Consider the following 14,965-nt stretch of genomic DNA (forward strand, 5'->3'; position numbering starts at 1 on the left):
GAGGTAGCTGATAAGTGTAAAAAGCAGCCAGGGAACCTCGTCCTAAGTGGCAGAGCCAGATGAGAATGGTGATAACAGTAATAACAAAAATCAGCATTGGTTGAGCTAATATTCGTTGAGCACTTTTCCTATAAAAGCCCAGCTCTGTTCTAAAGGTTTTACATATACGAATTCACTAAATTCCCACAACAACCCCATGAGGTAGTTTCCATTATTACTCCCATTTTACAGATAAGGAATCTGAGGCACAGGGAGATATGGTAACTTACCCACGTTGACATGATTAGTCAGGGTATGGAGCTGGGATTCAAACCTAATTAGTCTGGCTTCAGACCCAAGGACTGTAACCACGGTAGGACTCTGCCTTTCCAGTAACACAGTTGTAAGGTACGGGTCACCCACTCTTAGAAATTGGAAAATAAAGGGCTTCCACACATTCTTGCCTAACACTTTCTCAAATTACCCTTCCGCTAAACCTTTGAAACATCTTTGATCACCTTTGAAAGAATCAGATGTTGTCCATGGTAAAGTCAAGTCATAACGAAATAGACTGTAGAAACTGGTACAGCTGGCCGACTTTATTATGCATTTTTTTGTATCTATTGCAGTGCTAAAGGCACGATGTGTAAAATAGCACCCATGCTTGTTTTGTCTTTTAGATCCCACATGTAAGTGAATCCACATGGTATTTGTTTTTCTCTGTCTGCCTTGTTTCATTTAGCATAACACCCTGTAGGTCCATCCATGTTGTCGCAAATGGCAAGATCTCATTCTTTTTTATGGCTGAGTAATATTCCTTGGTGTGTGCGTGTGTGTGTGTGTGTGTGTGTGTGTGTGTGTGTGTGTGTGTTTTCTACATCTTCTTTATCCATTCATCTACACTTAGGTTGCTTCCATATCTTGGCTATTGTAAATAATGCTGTGATACACAGAGAGGTACATATTTTTTTTTTAATGTGTTTTCATCTTCTTTGGGTAAACACCCAGTAGTGGAATTACAGGACCATGTGGTAATTCTATCTTTAATTTTTTGAGGAATCTCTATACTGTTTTCCACAGTGGTTGTTGAATCAGTATGTTGTACACGAGGAACAAATATAACATTGTATGCTAATTATACTTCAATAATTTGTAAAATGTGTTTACAAGGCAAAAAAAAAAAATAGTACCCATGCTGCTAAGGGGTTTGAAATCTAGTTGGGAAGATAGATTAGCCCAGGGGAAAGTTCTTTCTCATTCCCTTTAAACCTCATAATACTCACATGGCATTTCCTCCATATGACGGTACCAGTGTCTTACAAACTATGCTTCTTGATGAAAATACCTTTCTCAAACACTAACTTCTGATTGAAACCTGGTCTTAACCGCAAACATAATAGTGTTTCATCAGGGTCATTGTTCCTATTATCTGAGCAATATAGGATTTGGCCAATTATGCCCCAGATAGAAACCAACAAACACGTGGAAGGAGCAAATTCAGGAACTGGAGGCAGACAAGGAGTTGAGCAGTAATGCCGCTGGAGTCACTAAACAAAGCTTCTGCAATTACCAGCACTGATTTTTTTTTCAAGCACAGAACAAAAGTAAACCCTGTAAGTTCGAAGACCTGTTTTACCATGGGTGTCTAGGATTGAGCGGCTGGCACCATTACAGTTGATTTCTCAAGAAGTATGCCCGAACAGTTATCAATCTTAAGAAGTGATGATAAAAGTCAATTTCAGCACATGCTCCTAAGTCTAAACTTTTCCAAAGTTTTTGGCATTCCCCAGGGGAAAATTCAACGAGTTGTGCAGCATAACTGCACACACCTCAAGTCCCAGTAGATCATCTTGGACAAGATGCACACGTGAGCTGATTTTATTAAAACAATGATGACTCACTAACTTCTAGAAGATACAAGCAAGTACAGTAAGCTTATCACTAGCCAGTAGCTGACAGATACCAGCTGGACAATACATGACTTCCCACTGACTAATGGTATCTGTGTGGAGAACTTGGTCCCAAAGGAACTGCAGCTAACGTTTGAGTTGGACCTTCAACCTGCAGCATCATAGCTATTTTTCAGATGGTTTGGCTGGCCCTCATCCCTGCTACTTTTGGGGCCCCTGTTCACAGAAACAATGACAAAAAGTAGACAACAGAGATGTGACACTATGCCATTGACGTTTTGCCCAATCATTGCTGTCTAGCGCCCAGGACTAGGTCAAAAGGTCAATAACTTCATCACTGATCTAAAAGCAAGAAAACATTCTTAAGAACTGTTTTTGATAAGAGCTATTACTCTAGACACATCATCATGCAAGTATTCCAATAATATTTATTTTATTATAACACATACAGTCAGTGTAAAGAGAGATGAATCTCTGCTGTTTGTTATAGGAGCAGACAAGTCAAGTAAACAGATTCCTTTTTAATTATTTTGTTAAAGCCTACTCTACACTGTAATAAGGCCGAAAAAATAAAGGAAGAAATATTTCTTTCATTTATTAGACGTGAGGCAGAATGGAAGAAGGGCAAGACAAGATATAGTAGCTACAGGGAAAAAAAAAGTCTATTTCTCTGGCAATTGGGTTTCTGGAATTGAAGTCTCTATGAGATTTCCTCAGGGTTTTAAGAATTCATTTCCAGGTTATGGAGGCCAGTGAAAAAGAAAAGCCAGGAAGAAGGCAAATTCTCCATCCTATATATACAGCTTCTTCCTGTGTATCTGGGGTTAATTACCCTATTCCTACTTGTCAGATCATTTTCCCAAAATTAATTCAAATGCATATCTATCGAGCAGCCTGTGCCCATCATGGCCCTCCCACTATCTGCCTTGGGGCATTTCAATTGTCTGCCAGCAGGTGGGTAAGCTCATGAGAAGAAAAGAGCTTATATTTCAAGAGGTTTGACCGTGAGTAAGACCACACCATTGGCTACAATAAGAACTGGAGATATTCCATGAAATCTCGATTTCTTGTTCTCTTCTAGGCTCCCATTAACATGGATAACTGGGAGTTGATGGTATTCTCATTAGTCCCTACTATAAGGCCACGTGGAGACCCTTTTACACAGAAAAGCTGCTTGGCCCAGTAAAACCTGACCCGAATATTTTTCCGGCAAAAATCATCTCTTACATGTCCTCTGGCCCAGGACTTTGGGTAAAAATCAAAGCTCTTGTTTGTTCTTCCTATCAGCACCTCAGCGGCACAAGTGTCTGCTAAAGGAGGTTTGCTTTCTATTTGGTCAAGAATTCAAGATGTGTGCTCTTGAACTTGTCACAACAGAATCGATTTTGCATGCCCTGCCACAGACAGATATCTCAAACGCCCAGCTTTCTTCTTCAAACGAATGGGATATATCACCATTACAGGTGCATTTTAGAGAATCAGATGTGAAGTGAGATAATGAACCAAACTGGTTCCAAGGCAGGGCTTCGTTTTGTAAAATAACATGTATGTATGAAAATACACACATATAGCTGAGCATTAAAAAAAAGACTTGGGGCGCCTGGGTGGTGCAGTCGGTTAAGTGTCCGACTTTGGCTCAGGTCATGATCTCTTGGTTTGTGAGTTCGAGCCCTGCATCGGGCTCTGTCTGTGCTGACAGCTCAGAGCCTGGAGCCTGCTTCAGATTCTCTCTCTCTCTCTCTCTCTCTCTCTCTCTCTCTCTCTCTCCCCCTCCCCCACTTGTGCTCTGTCTCTATCAAAAATAAAATTTTAAAAAAACATTGTGGGAAAATGTTCTAAAAAAAAAAAGACTAGAAGTGTATATACCAATTAGCTATTTCCTTACACGCTGAGACTACCAGTGACTTTTGTTTTATTTTTATGTGTCTTCTGAATGTTTAACAATGAGAGCCTGGGTGGCTGATTCGGTTAAGCGTCCGACTTTGGCTCTGGTCATGATCTCGAGGTTCGTGGGCTCAAGCCCCACATCAAGCTCTGTGCTGACATCTCAGAGCCCGGAGCCTGCTTCGGGTTCTGTGTCTCCCTCTCTGTCTGCCCCTCCCCAGCTCACCCTCTGTCTCTCTCTGTCTCTTAAAAATAAACAATAAAAAAATTTAATGAATGTTAACAATGAGAATCTATTTTTTCTTATTTTTCAGAGGTGACTTAGCTTTTTTTGAGCAACTATTTTAAAATCAGAAAAAAATCACGTTAATATAAAGCTTGCTTAGGGCGCCTTGTAATTGACAATTTAGTCTATGCACGTCCAGATCATCCAAAGTTAAAAGCGTCTGGACCACATTGCCTTAGCACTTACAGAAAGACCTTTATTGAGTTATAATTTATTAGTTGCCCTCTTCCTTTACAGAGAGTCAATGAAGAAAGGCCATTCTTTCTTCTCTGAAACCAAGGTTACAGATGGAATCCTTGTACTATCCAAATGTGCTTTATTCAAACATCCCATGATCAATACTGCCTGAGTGGGTGGGAGGTGGGAATAATCACTGTAGATGAAACTGTAATTTTTCTCTTGCCAACAGCCCCCAAACCCCTCTTTTTATCTTTCCAGAAGCACAAGCCAAATTTAGAGTGTGAATACTCTAATGTACCAAACCAGGTGTTAAAAACATCTACTCTTCCTACATTCTTCAAAGGGGCTCTATTTTATTTCATCTTTAAAAATGTTAGCTTTGCAACTATGCTTTCATACATAACCTGCATCTAACCTTTTTAGATGCACGCAGGTTATAAATCTTAAACAAATAGTATTCTTTGCAATGGCTCTGCGACAATGATAAAACTCCAGGTGTGTTCCAAGCACCTAAAAAGCCAGAGCCCTGTTCTCCCTTGTCCCACCTCCTCAGTGCCTATCCTGGTGTCCTTTACTCTGCCGTCCAGAAAGCAAGAATCCTTAGTTTACAAGTCGAGACTCTTTAGTTCAGAGACCATGAATGACTCAACCAATACCACACAGCAAGCAAAAAGAACTGACCAGAAACCAGGTCTCCTGATTTAAAGCACAGTCCTCTTTCCACTGGACTCTGAGGACATTCCAATCCTACTGAGAAGTCAGGGAAATCTCAGAAGCATGGACATAAAGGCACATATTTTTAACCTTCCTCACAAATTTCCTTTGGCTTAACTTATTTTAGGTTCCTGAATAATGTTAGTGCTAGTCCCTTTTAACTCCCAAATAGTAAACTGCCTCTCTTAGGAATTCTGGTTACAAAGTTCCTTATTCATTCCTTTGGATCATCTCTTATGTGTTAAGTGGCTGCCATGTGCAAAGGACTGGACTTCTCTTCAAAAGAATGAACTGGCTTCCCCAGAGAACGGCTAGAGGCAAACTGGGGGGTAGTGAGCAGAACACGGAATTTGAAGACCTGGGTTTTAGTTCCAGTCCTGGCTTGGACTTGACCTCGCTGGGTTTCAAGTTTCTCATTGAAAAATTAAAGGGATAATATCATGTGGATTGCAAGAGAGTTACACTCTCAGACCAACCTCTCATTCAAGCCTAACTGTGCCAGCGATTGTCACAGGGCCCTCGGTGTACACGATCTCCTTTATTTTTCAAGTGACTGTGCTGATGGCCATCATGGTAGGATTTCCTGTTCTTGTAGTAATAAGGAAAGTACAGCTGGGGAAGTTAAGTCACATTCCCAAGGTATATAAGCAAGTCACAGCGTGGGGGTTAGGATCTAAGAAAACACCAGAGGGGTGCCTGGGTGGCTCAGTCGGTTAAGCATCCGACTCCAGCTCAGGTCATGATCTCGTGGTTCATGAATTCGAGCCCCACGTCGGGGTCCAGGCTGACAGCTCGGAGCCTGGAGCCTGCTTCGGATTTTGTGTCTCCTTCTCTCTCTGCCCCTCCCCCACTCACACTCTGTGTCTCTCTCCCTCTCAAAAAATAAACATTAAAAATTTTTTTTAATTAAAAAAAATAAGATAACACCAGAGCCTCCACACCCAACCCCACTGGCACCCCCAGCATTAAAAAATTAAGAATGTACTGTGGAAAGCATCGAGGTATCTAAATGTAAAGTATTTTCTCTTTCGCCCACTTCTACTACAAAAGCTTCAAAGATGCGAATGGGTCTACTCTTTGGCTTGCTTCTTTCTGTTGTCCAATCATCACCTCAAATGTCCAAGAGAGAATCTGGAAGAGGAAAACGCAAACCTCTCTGGTTGCTTTTAACAACAGAGAAGCTCCGGGCAGGCACCACAGGAGGCCCATCTTTACAATATACGAATGTGGGGAATCTTTTCTCCTGAAGAGAAATAACGAGTGAGAAGATCCAGCTAACTCACCTTAGAAAGCAGGAACGGACTCCATGAAATACATGAACAATCTCTCTCTCCCCAGAACCTTTGCCAGACTTGGCACAGGCAGGCCCTTTTGAAATACATAATTGAATATTCCTAACACTCAATTCTTCCACCTACTTTGATCAATAGTTCATTACCTAAGTTAGAACTGCCAGAAGAGGCAAACTCTTGAGCTCATTTGTCCCATATTTGCATGAATATTATGCACTCAATGTCACGCTCCTTTGAACTTCAAAAGAGCTTCCGGGCCTCTTTGACGACAACTTTAACAACAGAGCATAATGGAGTTACAGAAAGACTTTCTTCCCCAGCTAAAGACCTCAAACCTTGCTGATTCTGGAAAGTAACAAACTTTTATAGAAGCCACAAATGGCTCCTTCGTCCATTGCAATGCACCATCAGTATTTCCCGGGTTCCTGAGCCTTTCTCGTCTCCTGTGACAGGAACATAACCACGGCTAATCAGCTATTAGGAAGTGGCAGCAACCACCCCTAACTTTCCTTGTGAAAACAGCTTTCTGCAAATGCAGCATTTTCTGCAGACCTCTTCAGATTCTACACCGAGTGAGCATCTTTGACCATAACAGCACGCCCCCTCCTAACACTCTGATGCCCAGGATAGGAGGGAAACAGGCTACACAGCATCTGCATTGACCTAGAAGCTTACACTGAAATCAACCCACAAAGGATCAAAAACCTTGGCTTCCTTGTGTAAAACGGCATCAGGCAGCAAGAAGAGACGTGAGGATTTATTACCCTTACACTTACACATTTCCTGGAGTTTCCCCAGATTTTTATCCTTGTTTTAAAAGTGATATTAGGGGCGCCTGGGTGGCTAAGTCAGTTAAGTGACCGACTTTGGCTCAGGTCATGATCTCATATTTTGTGGGTTCGAGACCTGAGTAGGGGTCTGTGCTGACGGCTCAGAGCCTGGAGCCTGCTTCGGATTCTGTGTCTCCGTCTCTCTCTGCCCCTCCCCTGCTCGTGCTCTCTCTCTCTCTCTCTCTCTCTCAAAAATAAATAAACACTAAAAAAAAAATTTAAAGTAATACTTGCCAATTGTGGAAACTCCAGAAGCACAAAGATGAGCAAAAGTAAGTCATGAACCTACCACTCACAGATAAAAAAAAAAAATTAGCTCCCCACTATACATGACTATAAATTTCTGATGAAGTAGAGAACTACGGGTAAAACCCCAAATTATGCAAGCAGTAGAAGAAAACATAATAGAATGAGTGGTAAGGGTCTCCCAAGAAACAAGAAGAAATTCAGAAGCCGTAAAGGAAATAAATAGCAGATCCGACCACACAAAAATTTAAACCTTCCATATGGGAAGGTACAACTTAAAGTTAAAAGCAAATGGCAAAAGGGGAAAATAATATTTTGAACACAAAAGGTCAGGAGCAAGATTTGCAATAACAAAACCTTAATATGTATGCTTTGATGGATCACGAAGACAAGCAACCTAACTGCAAAATAGGCAATGCACTCTCAAAGATAAAATAAACATTTAAAAATATTCTAAAAACTGATTGCAAAGATACTCCAGAATAAGAAAATAGTGCAGCAAACCTGAAGTATGGTTTCTCCTATTAAATTGGCTCCAAGATACAAAGAATAATTATACTTGTGGGGAAAGAATTCGAAAAGGACTCTCATACACAGACGGTGGGAGTATACATTGATAACTTCTTCGAAGGACAATGTGACTGTGCTTACCAAGATTAACACTGAACACCCACTTTGACCAAAGGACTCCCCACAAATACTTGCCTACGTGCCTGGAGGTGTTCATTAACACCTTAGTTGTAATAGCAAAAACTGGAGACACTCTAAGTGTCTACAGCTAGTGACCATGGGTAAGTAATCCATGGCACACTTACACAACTGGACACTATGCAGGCATTAGAAAGAATACGGTACTGTTGTATTGCAACGTGCTGACATGGAAGGATGTCCTAGACCTACTTCTGAAGAAAGGTTACAGAAAAATACATACAATCGCCAAGAAAAAAAAAACCGAAAACAAAATCTGTACTTACATAGGTTTTTACGATACAGAGAAAAAGCGTTTGGAAGAATACACAGTAAACTATTAGTCATGGCTGCCTCTGGTTGGTAGCTGAGGGACACGCGTTTTTTTGTAAAGCTCAGGTGCTTTCAGATTGTTTTGTACTATGAGTATTATTAGTTTGGGGATACTTAGGAAATTTCAGAATAAATTAATTAAGCACTGCGTAGGGTCATCAAATTTGTAATAAGCAACGTTTTCAATGGTAGCACGACAGCACATTACACAGATGGCTTATATGACCATTCCCCAATGGACCGACATTTCCACTGCTTCTGCCTTCTCATTGTTGGAGCTTCCGTATAAATCTCTGCGCATGCCTCGTGTGTGTGTGTGTGTGTGTGTGTGTGCATCTGCATGTATCGAGGCAACATACAGAGGGCATATGCTTTAAGATTTCCTTTAGTGGAGATAACTGTGTACATGTCCTCGAGACAGTGGGTGTGGCCACACAGAATGATGCTGAGCAGCTCATTCAGGGAATGAGCCTCATCATCTGACCAAAAGCCTGAAACACTAGAACAGAACTGATGCCCTAGGCCATCTACTATATAATCCTTTTGACACCAATTGAATATCCAATGGGCTTGGGACAAATTCATAGGCAGCAGGAAATGTTATAAAGTGATAGTTTGGGGTCTGTAAATATTTTGTAAGTCCTATTTTTCCTTGGTTGGTTCATTAAGCTCCAAGTTGCATGGACAGTACTCCTCAATTCTTTATATCTATGGAAGACCTCCCAGAAGAGACGGTCTTCTAAGAATTGCAAGCTTCCCCTATGACGCCATTGCGAACAGGTCATAAGGGAAGTTTCTTTCTAAGAGAGCAAGGATTTTAGGCCCAGTTGGGTTGTAAGTGGAGCTGAGAATGGATGGACAACTTTTCCATCACGTCCACTTAAAGGAGAGCTTTCTGGAGGGAGAGGGAGGTCATTGGAGGAAAACAGGAGAGAGGCCAATCCAAGTTTCCTTGCTGGTACTGTGCCCTGCTAAACTTCCTCCTGTGTCCCCATCATGCTAGGTCATCACCACGGGCCACTCATGCTCAGAAGCCTAATCAAAAGCACCGCTGGTCTCGGGAAGAAGACTGAGATTACTATGAAAATCACAGCGAGGCAGAAACACACCGTCCTCCCTGTCAGCAAGCTTCATGCCTGATCTATGAAACTTGTGCTGATAAAGGAGATAAATGTTTAAGCGATGGGCTTCAGATGCTGCTTCAGCTCCTACCAAGAAGATTTTCACGGTTCCTTCTCATGAATAAGTTCAGTGGAGCAGAGAATGCCCCTCTTGGACCAACTCCATTTTGTGCTTCCGTTGATGCAGCCAAAAAGGGGAACTAGAGCTAGGGCTTTTCCTTCAAATTTAGAGCAAGGGTCCACCTCAGAGAGGGCTGCAAGTGGCCCAAAGAAGGTGAGGCTCCTACTTTCAGCAGAAAGCTGGTAACAAGAGCAGGGATGCCAACAGTTACGCATAAATCTCCTGAACGTGGAGGCAAGGAGGGTTAATTATCCCCCCTTCCTGCCACTCCGCTTTCTCCAATGTGTTAGCCCATCACACGGATCGCTGACTTTCTAGAAATATTCCCTGGCTTTGCGGGGACGTTCTTTCAATAAACGGCATCCAATTTGCTCACGGTCCCTGGAATCTCAATTTCCTCAAAGGATTTTTCATCTGAATCCAGTTCATGTGAAGGGTTTTTTCCTTCTTCGTTTTTCAGCATAAGGGAATAGGCAGGGCCTGCTTTACTTTTTCTTTTTTTTTTTTTTCTTTTCTGTGTTATTTTTTTTCATAAACTGAAAACCTTTGCTGAAGAGTCTGAAATTTGGGAAAAAATCCAGCTCATCTGTCAGATATTTCTAGAGTTACGTAAAATGGAATGAGATTTGTACAGTTTAGAACAGGAAAAGGAAAACAGGCTAATATGTCATGTGTTCTATGAGATGAAAATTATATGATAATCAGAAAAACAGCCCCAAATTGAGTTGACCCGATTCAAAGCTCTCGTTGTTGTATCAACTCACGCATAAACCAATAATAGAATAATGGTATATGGCCACATTAGGGCAAAATCTCAATCCCTACAGATTATAACCACATTTTCAAAGAGATTACAAGAAAGCATCTTGTTTCTTAAACGGGAGACACTTACGTTTTACTTGCTCTGTTTTGCTTCCTTCTAGGAAAAGAAAGAACAGCAACAAGGAAAAGATGCACTTTGTGCCCCCCACTTTCCACTTTTTTCTCATTTTGGTCACTGCAAGAGGCCACTCAAAACTGTCAGGGCCCGGTATATTCAAGCTCCTGGGGAGAAAGCAGAAAAAAAGACTTAGATCCTCTGAAACCGGTGGAGATCACTGATGCTTAAGCTTTTAACGTGTTGGCGCGGTGGGGGGGGGGGGGGAAATGCTGGAGAACTTATGTAAGCGTAAGCGTTGTTTTCCCGTGTCAGAAAGAGAACTTGCCTCTTCGGTCTTGCAAAGATCGTGGGGGGAAATTCAAGCAGATGAACAGGCGTTCCCATCCAATGCTAAGGCTAAAAATCCTTACAGGCAAGTCATAGAAAAATAAAAATAAATTTTGAAATCTTCCTTTTAACAGAATTAGAGTTGATTTCTCAGGAGATTTTCTTTGGGAGAAAAGGGAAATGGATTTGCAAAACAGCTACTTTGGCAACCAAGATAAAAATAGTAGGCACGGGACCCAAACAATTTCTGAAATGCAAGTTCACCCATGTTAGCTTCAGCGATGAGGCACAAATTGGTTAATAATACTTCTCCTGTGTCCTCCATAAGATCTATAAAGATCTTCAGTTTGGCTACTTATGTTGGAAAAGACAGATGTAATTAGCAAATGGATGCAGTTAAATACCTTTACCGTTCAGACATTGCTTTCACATGAAGTCCACTGTGGAACGGAACTTTATAACGGGCCATCCTCAAAGGAAATTAGGCCAATTTAAATAGGTAACGTGTTTGCCTTACACTGCTGTGCCAAAGGCCATCAGAGCAACTATAATTCTGAAAAGCAGGAGACTTGCATTTCTAGTCTAAGGGGTGGAAATTCTTAAACCTTCGAGCCTTAGAACACAGAACATTTGCTAGAGCTCAGATCCAGTCACAGGTCATTTCCATAGACACTAGAGTTTGCAAAAACGTTCCAATGGATGATCTGAACATATTTAAATGTTCAAAAAACACCACATTTCAATCCGGGGTTAACCCCGGATGGGAACTGAGTGCATTGATCTTTTCTGAGGGGCCAACCTAAATATTGAGTATAAAGAGTTGGCAGGAATACAACATAATCATTCTGGAGAACCGAACGGTTTTTGGGCCATGATGCAGATACTTCAAATGCTATGAACTTGTCTGGGTAATTTGAAAGCCATTGCTTGAAATTACGGCTACGTAACCAAAGAAGAACTGATCATGAACATGTTCCTAGCCTCCCAAAGGCCTCGATTCTGATGTCTTGGTCCCTTCTATGAACTTGTGGCCCAGCTTCAATCACTCAGAACGTCCCTGCCCTCTGAAGCAAATCATTTCCATGAACAGTTTAACACAGCTGCCCACCCCAGTGAAGTTCTTTCTGAGCCTACTTTAATAAGCTTATCCCCCAAGCCTTCAAATGAGAAAGATTTTCTAACCGCTGAAATCCAATTTATCACAATCACATATGGATCTCAGGGGGTAGTTTTGAAACCACAGTTTTCAGGTCGCCCCATGCAAGAACCAACAGGGTTATTTTTCTTGTATGATGGGGGGGGCGGTTCAGTGAACAGTAGCATTGCTTCATAACTCAAGCTGGCAAGAAAACGGCTCTCAGAATTTTTTTTGCTTTTCTTGGGTCCCGACTAATGTTATGAGCAAATAGAAAAGTTGGTGACGAGAGAGCAATTAATCTCTTTTGGCGTTCCTGTCATCTGTGTGGCCTCCCAGGCTGTGATGGAGAACATCAGAAAATGAATCGCTTTATAAATATTCACTTTTGATTTACAAGATCTGAAGCCCTGTCTTTGTATTCTGTGCAGAAATATAAACTGAGAAGAATTCCTTCCCCAGGACTCCTCCCCGTTCAATTTCTCTTTATCCCTTTAACTTTTTCTTTTCGGCGGGGGGAGAGATGTGGTTCAAGACATTTTTGGGGGGACTGCAGCAATAAACCTAAGCAAGCATTGCTCAGCAAACATGCCGACTCTTATACTTGCAAAGAGCCAAACTGTCCTTAATTTTTCAAATTATACTTTGACCCAGTTAACTGGAGTTATTTCTGCATTAACTCTCTGCTTCACACAGGCTGTTGTGCCATTGAACTTGCACGGACTCTTTTCCAGGTTCCTTCAAAATGTGGCCACAGACACACGTTTTGGGGGATCCAGGCCCCGGTCAAGAAAGCCAATAAGAAAACAAGATCCCACCACTAACACTGGGGAGGGGGGCGGGCGGAGGGGGCTTTACAAGAGACTGAGAAACTTGTCAGTGTCTGAAGAAGTGTATCCATGAAGGTGCCTCCATGAAACAAGCATTCACACAGTTCATTTGCATCAAGCAAAGGGACCAGAGGCTCCTTGCCCAGCTGAAACTGCAAGGCAATCTGGGCCATCAAGTGTCAGAAGTCTGGACATTCTCAGAGGAGGTCTCCTGGGTAGAAGAGAACCAAAGCGACATTCCCAAAGGAAGGCTAAGGGATGAGCACATCAGCCAGTTCTCCACGCCCCACAGTGTCTCTTTAATCCGCCAGAGAGGCTTGACTGACCTTGTAATCTCACATTCACTGTCTTCCTGGGACAGTCCCCAGGGTAGCAATTCTCTTTCTGACAAACAACAAGAAGACACTGGGGTCTCAGGGCCCACGTCCATCAGCTGAAATCCTCTCCCCACTCTACCACCCAACAAGAAAAAACTCAATTCGCTGCTGGTGGGTTGCCACAGAAAAACGGCACTTCTAACCCAGGGTGTCTCTCTCCGCCAGAGTCCTTGCCTTCACTGCTGCTTATGACTGACAAACAATGCCTTGCGTTTGGCTTGCAAAACACCTTGCTATCCATCATTTCATTTCATTCCCTACAACAACTCCACCTCCAAAATGGGCACCCTGGAGCCCAGAGAACTCAACTGCCCATTCCCACAGTTAGTGGCAGGGCCGGGAGGGTCTGGAAGGCAGGCTTTCCAGGCCCTAAGCTCTCTGGCAGGGCTGCGTTGCTTCCTGAGCCTAGCGTCTCAAGCTCTGACCCCAGTGGTCTGGGCGGAAAATGAGACAGATGTCCAGAGGACAGAGGAGCCTCTCGCCTGTCCGCTCTGTTTCATTAACTTTAGCATGTATTAATCACCCTCTGGTCCAGGGCACTTCAGCAAGCGAGAAAGAAGGGTCGGGACTCAGGGGATAGATAACTAAGGAGACTGCAAGACCCTTTAGGTGGCTACCCAAGTGGCCTTCCCCGAAGCGCCAGAGCATGGAGATATGCAGGCCCCGCGGGGAGTGGCAAGTGGTGAGTTCGAATCCGGAGTCCCTAACCTGCCCCGGGCGCCTTGGAGCCCACCTCCAGCCGGGCCAGGGCCACTAGCAGCTGGACCCGAGAGCCCAGTTGGGGTGGCAGGTCAGGCAGGGGGGCGGGGGGAGCTCGGGGGGGGGGGGGACGTCCAGGGGCGGTTCTGGCCAACAGGAGACGCCCCACCTGTGCAAAGGCTGGAAAGGAAGGTAGAGGAAGCGGGCATCGGGCACTGCTCACTGACCTGGCCACTGGCCTGCTCCGTCTTCCACGCGTGCACGCGCTCCGAGCTCTCCGGGGCGCTCCTCCGAGGTCTGGGGCTCGCAGGTTGTGGCGAGAGCTAGAGTGCGCGCGAGGGGGGAGGGGGGACTCAAAAGTGGGTGGGAGGAAAAACATCACCGCCCTCACACCACGAGGGAGCAGCGGCTCGCTCGGCTCCCGGGGGCAGAGCCAAGGCGCGGGCGCGGCGGCCCGGGGCCACCTGCCCGCCCGCCGCCCGCTCCCCACTTGGCCGGAGAGGCCGGGCGCCCGGCGCAGGCGAGAAGTCCGCGGGCACGCAGCGGCTGCAAGCCCGCACCCCGTCTCCGCCCCGGCCCGGCGGCTCTACTTCTGCTCCCGCGGCCCGAAAGTTAAGAAATCGGGAGAAAGTGTGAGGCTCTGCCGGCGACTTTCCCATCACGCAGCGCCCCCACTGCACCCCCCTCCTCTGGCTAAGCGAGCGTTGGGGTCTTAAAGGGACCGCACCTCTCCTCCGGCCCCTCCTCCCCCTGTGCACTGGAATGCACCTAGGAGCTTCCCACCACCCGCGCCTGCCCTGGAGACCCCGGCTACCCTCCGACTTCCCTGTCTGGAAGCCCGCAGCTCTTCCCCTCCCGCACAGGGCCCCTCTGGGTGCACCTGGTCGGGTCCTGAGCTGGTGCGCGGGACACCAGAGGAGCTGGCCTCGCAAATTATGCCCCAGCAAGCTGCTTATCACTTAGGGGCGTTTCCCAAATCCACACTGCGGCTAGAAAAGTGGCAAAGTGTTGGTGTCCTTCAAGGCACAGTGGAGATGGGTGTGTGTGTGGAGGGAGAGGGGACGAGTTAGAAATCTGCTTTCTCCTAACAAAGAGGGCCCCCCAACGCCCCCATGAAAAGGGCCTTTACTAATT

At 44.4% G+C, this 14,965-nt stretch overlaps 1 protein-coding gene across 7 annotated transcripts in view; it reads right to left on the bottom strand.

The window, feature by feature from the left end:
• CHRDL1 (chordin like 1) overlaps window positions 1-14,348 on the bottom strand; it is a 116,204-nt gene extending 101,856 nt beyond the window's left edge. For all 7 annotated transcript variants that reach the window (XM_027054986.2, XM_027054985.2, XM_053201547.1 and 4 more), the window contains exons 1-2: window positions 14,059-14,348; window positions 10,476-10,627 (exon numbers count right to left, since the gene is read on the bottom strand). In XM_027054986.2, the coding sequence (XP_026910787.1) occupies window positions 10,476-10,627; window positions 14,059-14,210 (304 nt within the window). In that variant the 5' untranslated portion in view covers window positions 14,211-14,348. The remainder of the gene's footprint in view (window positions 1-10,475; window positions 10,628-14,058) is intronic.
• Window positions 14,349-14,965: the final 617 nt, after the last annotated feature.

This window comes from Acinonyx jubatus, chromosome X (genome assembly GCF_027475565.1).
Source record: "Acinonyx jubatus isolate Ajub_Pintada_27869175 chromosome X, VMU_Ajub_asm_v1.0, whole genome shotgun sequence".
Lineage (NCBI taxonomy): Eukaryota > Metazoa > Chordata > Mammalia > Carnivora > Felidae > Acinonyx > Acinonyx jubatus.